Source organism: Protomyctophum bolini (genome assembly GCF_963924005.1).
Source record: "Protomyctophum bolini genome assembly, chromosome: 13".
Lineage (NCBI taxonomy): Eukaryota > Metazoa > Chordata > Actinopteri > Myctophiformes > Myctophidae > Protomyctophum > Protomyctophum bolini.
Window position 1 is genome coordinate 1,866,641 of NC_137874.1, and position 8,684 is coordinate 1,875,324.

An 8,684-nucleotide genomic window follows, 5' to 3' on the forward strand; every position below is an offset into this window, starting at 1 on the left:
AAGATGTCAACCTCACATTATGAAAAAGGCCTGGAGAAATGCATACTACTATAACAACAGGTCACTGCACTCTGACACATTCAACTAGCTGTGACATCAAGAAACTTGTCTAATTGACAGCCATGATGGGAGCATGGGATGCACACACACACACACACACATGCGCTCGCGCACACACACACACGCACACGCACACGCACACGCACACACACACACACACACACACACGCTGTGCAAGAGCAGCTGCATACCATTTAGAAGAGTAATCCCTAAAGAAAGAGAGGAATTTAGGGAGAAAGAAAGTAATGAAAGAAAGATAGAAAATTAGAAAGACACTATAACTAAGTAACTAACTAACTAACTAACTTATCTCATTAACACACTCACACACTCACTAACTTTCTACAAACCTAATTAACTAAGAATCTAACAAACAATGGGAATGATACAGTACACGCCCTCCCTGACAATCCAGAAAAAGAACAAGTTTTCCCCGACAGAAATTCCTCTAGCCGTAGCTGCTGGCCAATCGCAGCTGACTGCAATCCCCTCCCATGACGGCAGGCAGTTAAAAACACTTCACTAACTTGTGCTCTGTCTATCCACTCTGGTCTCTCCCCAGCCATCCAGCCGTCCAGCCTGCCCGCCAGCCTAATCCTTCCTCAGTACAGTCTGAAGCCACTCCAGAACTCACCATGTCAGTGAAGAGGAACGTCACCTACAGTGTCAAGTCGTCCTCCTCGGGGACGGCCCCCAGGAGCTTCAGCAGCATGTCTTACAGCGGACCCAGTGTGGCCTCCCGTCAGAGCTACAGCGTCCGCAGCTCAGGACCCAGCAGGGGCTATGGAGGAGGATCTGGTGGCTCCTACATATCCAGCTCCAGTGCCTACGGAGGCGGCATGGGCCTAGGCATGGGTGGCGGTATGGGTATGGGTGGAGGTATGGGTATGGGTGGAGGTATGGGCATGGGTGGAGGTATGGGTATGGGCGGCCATGTCCCTATCCAGGCCGTCACGGTGAACAAGAGCCTGCTGGCCCCACTCAACCTGGAGATCGACCCCAAAATTCAGTCCGTCCGCACCCAGGAAAAGGAACAGATCAAGAGCCTCAACAACCGCTTTGCCTCGTTCATCGACAAGGTCAGTGCTTGTGCTGTACAATAAGAGCATGCAGTGAAACCCATTGAAAGTGTCAATGTAACTCAGAGAGGTCAAAACTGACCCTTACAGGTCCGCTTTGACCTCTCTGAGTTACACTGACCCTCTGGACACTGATGATTTCACTTTGTAGGTGTCTGTGTGTGAACCTTCTCTGTGTCGAGATTGCCTTGTGCTTGTACAACTTAATTATACACGGGGAGCCCATTTCTCCTCCTTCTCTCAGCCATGATGGTTATGCAAGCTGTGTTTGATCAAAGGTTTGATCCATGTGTCTGCAATACTATGCTAATACCTTGGGTTCGACGGCTTGGAGAAAAAGTTGATTTAATCTCCCTTATGGTTTCATCACCTCCCACGGAACGCAGTCAAGACAGAGGAGATAAGAATGTTTGTCTCTAGGGGTTTGGCTTCAGGGCTCATATCTAATGCTTTTCTCAAAGGAGCTCAAAGGAGCTGACTGTCAAGAGGCTCTGTCCTCCAGACTTCAGAGCTGCTCTGTGAATAGAATGCAGCAGCGAGGTGGGGAGGGGCAAGGTTCAGTCGCTGGCCATCACATACCTGTTGTCACACCCTGTTATTAATGTCCACAAATGTCTCTCTCGCCTCCCCACCCCCACGGTGTTCTCCAGCCCCTCCCACCCCCAATGGAGTGACTCCCCCCTCTCTCTCAATCTCTCTCTCCCCTCATCGCACCTAGCTCACAGTTAAATATTTACCTTGCTTGTGTGTGTGTGTGTGTAAATGAAAAAGGTTGCCTAGCTTCATAACCATGCCCTCCCCCCTCCTCTCATCTGGTCTGGCACCCGTGACAACGGATATCAGTCTCCCTTGCTCTGTGAAACAGGAAGACACAAAGGGAGGGATGGGGTTAAATACCTCTTTCCTCGTCATCCATTTTTCCAAACCCGAAATGCACACCTCCCTCCACAGTACATGACCTCCTGTCAGGATGCTTGTACAGTGGGCCTTCCTATGGAAAGAGAGACACACGCTGGAATGACCAATGAGCAGCTGGCCCCCGCAGATTAGAACAATAAACACAGTTGATTGTGAATAGCGGCTGAATCCTGCCATTTTGGTTGATGTCCAGGATGCAAGCTTTTATGTGGCTCTCATGTCAGCGAGCAGCGTTTACATCACCATTACAGGCAATTACAACCTGGCGTCCCTATTATATTGTCCAAGAAGAATAGTTAAATTTTCATTATTACATTATGATAATGTATCCTTTTTCTAATTTCGAAAATTCATGGGAAATGTTTGCCTATAATGACATGGCTTCATCTTTCTCCATACCAGGTGCGCTTCCTGGAGCAGCAGAACAAGATGCTGGAGACCAAGTGGAACCTGTTGCAGGGGCAGACCACCACACGCTCCAACATCGACAGCATGTTCGAGGCCTACATCACCAACCTGCGCCGGCAGCTGGACGGCCTGGGCAACGACAAGATGAGGCTGGAGGCCGACCTGCACAACATGCAGGGCCTGGTAGAGGACTTCAAGAACAAGTGAGTGTCTGTGAGGCACGAGGACCTGATACCCAACCCTTAGGTGGTGGGGAAGGGAAGGGAGGAAGAATACAGGAGGAAAGGGTGGGAGGGATATATCTGGAATTTATGATTCACTACCGTCACTACCGTCAGTAGTCTTGCCTAGCCAGAAAATGAGAGATCTCCGCCTACTGATATGTCTGGGAAATGTAGGGGCTAGAACAGTGGAGAAAATGACCATGCACTGCGTTGAAAATCAATCACATCACCGATCTAATATGAAGGACCACCTTAAAGTCTTTGCATTGGTTCCACAATGCAGTTCCTTTCCCCTAAACTGTTTCCACTCAGTTTTAGAGACAACATTGAATTTAGATGTCACCAGACATCATTTTCAGAGATTCCGGATTATGTGGCTACACATGACTAGAAGATCAGGAGCAAGGGTGTGAAAATAAGCTTAACCCTAAATTGATTATTCCAATGAAGTTGAAGGGAACATGTAGGTGAAAGGATTATTTATGGTCTGTGGACTCATATTTTTTATGGACATGCATGTCTCATCTGTTCTAAATTAAAAAAATACACTGACTCGGAACAGTCAAGGCTCAGGGTTTAAACAAGTTCTGAAATTATTACGTTTCAAGTAATTTGACACTACGGAACGAGCCGTACGCTGGAGTTGATCGCTATGTGACCTACTCCCCACATCTGTCTGACCGCAGATCTGCAGGGAATGACAGCACACAATAGGCATGTCCTGAATTATAAAACCAACACAATACAAAATAATGACTTGAGACATGAACCTTTCACATGCATGACATAAACAAACACACCCATGCACAGCAGTGCATAGACGATGCAGTGCTGCATAAATCTATTGGCTTCTTATAGACACCTGGAGCATGTTAACTGAAGTCAGAGGGGGCTTGAAGGGAGAAATATGAACACCTGAAACTACACACAAGTTGCTCTAAATCAACATTTGCACCGGTGCGGCATCAGGGACAGAGTACTCACGCCTCCTAGTGTTGAAGTAACATATTATCTTGTATGTCCATGAAATGTGTTTCCATTGTAATTATTATTCAATCGGTTAAATATTTTATTCATAGAACGTACAGACAGTACCTTTAAACTGGCATTCTCATTTTGAGCATGCAGGTTTTCAGAATGTTCAACAATCTTTTTTCAAACAAATTGAAAAGTAGTAAAGATACAGCACAAGCCCACCACAACACATCCCATTGTGATGATTTATGCAACTTTTTGAAGTATGGAGACAATGTTTCTGCCCAACAGCGACGATTAGGAACATGACTTGACAAATTGTGATTTAGTTTAAAATGTTATACTAATGACAATCTCTAATGTTTGCACTCAGGTACGAGGATGAAATCAACCGGCGTACAGAGTGCGAGAACGACTTTGTGCTCATCAAGAAGGTCAGTATCGAGATTCAATATTATAAACTGAACATATTTGTTCTCTGTGCTCGGTTGTCCCTAACGATTTGACGATTCCGTTTCAGGACGTGGATATAGCCTACATGAATAAGGTCGAGCTGGAGGCCAAACTGGAGAGCCTGACAGATGAGATCAACTTCCTCAGACAGATCTATGAGGAGGTAAGCAATGATTCACTGCCTGACGTCACTCACCCACTGCATCCTGATTGGCTCAGACAAACCCTAGGGCCTCACAAGCACCAACTGTTTTGGGCCTTGGTTGCACTCACTACTCACAGACTCACTAGAATAAAATCAAAAGAAGCAAAGAGAAGAAATTATAAAATAGAAAACCATCCTTGATTGAATCAATAAAGGTTACAGAGTAGAAATGGTAGCAATTCCGTGTACCAAGCATGGCTTATTTTGATTGCAAACAGATTAATTCTGGGTTGCTTTCATCAACATTATTCCGGGTTTAATTAGCGAGCTGTCTTTGTTGAGTTATGGCATGGTCCCTATGATATGATGCCATTTTGGTGTGGGTTGTTACTTTACTGCATTCATGGGTTTTTACACATCTGTTTAGCATCTTGACGAGATGTTTGCCCTACCTCTGGAACTGAAGGAGATGGTTGAATTAACTTGGGTTGAATTGAGAGGATTGAGGATTTTAATTTATACAATGTTGATCATTGTATGTTGATCCTTGGAAATGACTTTTTTTTAAATATATAAAAAGCTTCAATCCATAACTTGTAGTGAATACAATACTTCATTTAAATAAATCTGTATCATGTATGGTAGAGTATGTTGTGCAGTGGTTAGAGGTGGTCTCCCTGCTCTTCTATTGAGACATGTAGATGCTGTTTACAGGTAGGACCACTAGTGGTTGACTAGAGGTATTGCATTACAGTAAAACGTTCTGCACTCGTCTTGCACGAGCGACCTGGGTTCATATCGCGGGTAGGACACGGAAGTCTCAGGATTTGTTTCTGCCTGGTGTTTTAATCCCATGTCTGTCATGGTTCTTCCTCCAGGAACTGCGTGAACTACAGTCACAGATCAAGGACACCTCAGTCATCGTGGAGATGGACAACAGCCGCACCTTGGACATGGACGCCATTGTGGCCGAAGTGCGCGCTCAGTACGAGGCCGTAGCCAACCGCAGTCGCCAAGAGGCCGAGACGTGGTATAAGTCCAAGGTGAGGTCCAATTCCGATGCACTCACACGCTGACACGTGTACTGTAGCTCTCATCATGTAGAATAAAGCCAAAGGCAAAACGTAGTTGTGCGCCTGTGTGCATACGCTTAAAAATAGCTGATCTGCATGTTCACAACGTGTCACAGTGCGGCCTGCTGTGAGCTTGTAGATCCGCCAAAAAAGTATAACAACGCTATAACGCAAATTGAATCTCTTACATTGGCACCTAACAATGACATTTGAAATCACAATGTTAACATTTGCGCATTATCAATACTGATTGGTTGTTTTTCTGATGTCTGTTTAGTACGAGGAGATGCAGACATCTGCCAGCAGATACGGAGATGACCTGAGGAACACTAAGACAGAGATCTCAGACCTGAACCGCATGATCCAGAGACTGACAGCAGAGATCGATGGCGTCAAGGGACAGGTAAAACATTATGTAGCTCAGAGTAGACTTCTGTAGTTTGCCATCATTGTTTTCATATTTTGGACCATTGCAACTTAATTTAGTCATTTTAATTGCCATACGACATTAGTCTTTGAGAATCATAAAGATATTGTTCCACCATTTTTGTTCTTACTGTCATGTGACCAGGAATGGCGCAGTAAAACACTTTAACTGAAATCAAAACCATTTGTTTTTAACATTTTAGCTTCGCCAGTTTTAACTGAGAATAACACAATTTATTTTCGGAACTTTTTGAATTCTCACCATTGACACATTTGTAGTATAGTATTGTGGCGAAAGCTTCCACAGAAAACAACAGATCGGCAAGCTGACAACCGTGACAACGTGACACGTTGTAAAAAAACAACAACAACACACCAGCACAGATCCCTGGGGGACTACACTCAACCATACAAGTGGTTAATGTCTTCTGTTCTTTGTCTTCTATCAGCGGGCCAACCTGGAGGCCCAGATTGCAGAGGCTGAGGAGCGGGGAGAGATGGCCGTGAGGGACGCTAAGGAACGCATCAAGGACCTGGAGGACGCTCTGCAGAGAGCCAAGCAGGACATGGCCCGCCAGATCAGAGAGTACCAGGACCTGATGAACGTCAAGCTGGCCCTGGACATCGAGATCGCCACCTACAGGAAATTGCTGGAGGGAGAGGAGGACAGGCTGTCCACTGGCATCCAGTCAATCAACATTTCCCAACAGAGCTGTGAGTTTCGAGTTTGCCGTTATTTCCTTGTAATAACTGCAGCTAGGTTATTATTGTTTCCCATGATTATACCCTGGTGTTGTATTCGTTTTCCTATAGGCTTTAAAAGCAATCCCTTCATTCGCAAACAAACATAAAAATTCCATCTCTGGCAAACATTTGCATGACTCTCCTCGTACAGTATTAAAGGATGTAGCCTACAATATGAAGATAAAAACATAAGGCTACACATTTAAAAAGTATGTACAAATGAAAACTGTGTAAAACAAAAAGTGTAAAACATCTCTAGATGGTCAATGACTTGATAGATTTCTTCAATTGCCCATTTTCATTCTTGTCCTCGTCCCCTCTCAACAGCGAGCTACGGCGGCGGTTACGGTGGTGGCATGGACAGTCAGCTGAAGAGCAGCTACTCTAGCGGCAACTACAGCAGTTACGGCGGCGGTTACAGCAGTGGCGGCTACGGCAGCAGTGCCGGCTACGGAAGCAGCAGCGGGGGCTACGGCTTCAGCTCCGGCAGCAGCGGCGGCTACGGCGGCGTTGTCCAGAACAAGAAGAGTGTCGTCATCAAGATGATCGAGACCAAGGACGGCACAGTGGTGTCGGAGTCCTCCGAGGTGGTGGAGGATTGAGCAGTTCAGCTGAAAGCGTCCGTCGCGGCCTGCTAGGATCTTCTCCTGTTAGTCTTAGTAGTTTTATACTCACAGCTCACTTCCCCCAAACCGTTAGTCTCTCAAGCCATGACTCTCTCTTCCACAATCTTTGAATGCTACAGAGTGTGCAATTCCGCCTGGTAAAAGTACAGGAATCTGCTCTTCAGACTGGAAGGGTATTATTCGACCTATCACAATGCGGTGTTCACGAAAATGAAGTACAGACTGTCAGGCGGAAGCATTTGATAATTGTGGGAACACGTCTGTCTCGAGAGACTAAACCGCTGTCTAAAAACCCAGTCTGAAGCAATTCCTCGCCATTCCTTCTACAGTACCATAGGCCTTCCATGTGTCCGCTAAAAGAAGCAATAGTCCTGACCCGAAAAGAAAAAAAGATCTGAAAGGGACCAAAGAATCTATTTTTGTCAGTCACATTTTGTATGTCTTGAAGATGAATGTTTGTTTTTACTAAAACAGTTGTTTGAAGTTTTTGTCTCACAAGCAACAAAAAAAGAGAAAAAGGATCAATGGGCAAATTGCAACTATGTAATAGTTGAAAAACAAAAACAAAACAAAAAGCAACATACAACACATTCCCTCCAATCTATGCAACTTTACTATTCCACTACAAGGGCTATTCCCTTAAATAATAAATAAATACAGGTTGCATGAAATGGGTAAAGTAGTATTGTGAATGTACTTAAACAGTGCGGAGGTGTTTTTGGTCAACTAATGTCTTAAAAATCTGCTACAGTAGGTAGTGCATGTCACCCCTATGTGTGTGTCCTGTAACTGTCAACGGTCGACCCCTTAGGAGACTGCCCACACAATACTGTTGTCCTGAGGTGCTGTTTTTGCTACCAAACCAAATAAAACAGTGTTTACTGAAATCTCCACGTTGTGATGAATTTATCCTTCATTCAAATGAAAGTATGAATAAATGAATTAGCAAATTATGGTTTAAGGTTTTGAATGAATGAATGAATGAATGAAGCAGTTGAGACGAATAAGCAGTCTAAGTCCCTAATTTATTCTGACTCCTCCCCGAAAAGGCCTAGCTGTGTTGACCCTATATACATAATTTATACATTATGGATAATTAGTGTGGACTTAGACTGTTATTCGTCTCAAATGCTCAATTAATGAATGAATGAACATATGAGAGAAACCGGGAAAAAATACATCTAATCCTTATATTTATTTATACTATGTGCTATCAAATGAGCGCAGCATGCAATTAAAATGACTGCTAGCATTTACAGTTGTTTATCAAGAACGAGAAATTGCTTTAGAAGAAGCTTTATAACAAGCGCCCCTGTTCCTTGACTGCAAAAGGCAAGCCATTTCACATTTGCATAGCCTTATTAGCGGTTAGCACAGGCCTGTTAGCCCAGGGCTTATACTGTACATCTACTCTACTGTATATGTTAGTGCTGGCCGGTTTGCCTTAGTTTCACATATCACTTTCATTCACTTTGGAATGTGGGATATCCCATAAACCCTGCAATGAAGCAATTTACTGTAGGCATTTTGCAAGGTTTTCAGATCATCAAAAC

The 8,684-nt window shown here is 44.4% G+C and overlaps 1 protein-coding gene across 1 annotated transcript; it reads left to right on the forward strand.

Moving 5' to 3' along the window:
- The first annotated feature begins 595 nt into the window (after positions 1-595).
- Positions 596-8,018, forward strand: LOC308327435 (intermediate filament protein ON3-like). The gene is made up of 8 exons (XM_080780902.1): positions 596-1,139; positions 2,460-2,668; positions 4,038-4,098; positions 4,185-4,280; positions 5,141-5,305; positions 5,613-5,738; positions 6,211-6,475; positions 6,833-8,018. The coding sequence occupies exons 1-8, from the start codon at positions 696-698 to the stop codon at positions 7,105-7,107; spliced, it is 1,641 nt and encodes a 546-aa protein (XP_080637028.1). The 5' UTR covers positions 596-695; the 3' UTR covers positions 7,108-8,018.
- Positions 8,019-8,684: the final 666 nt, after the last annotated feature.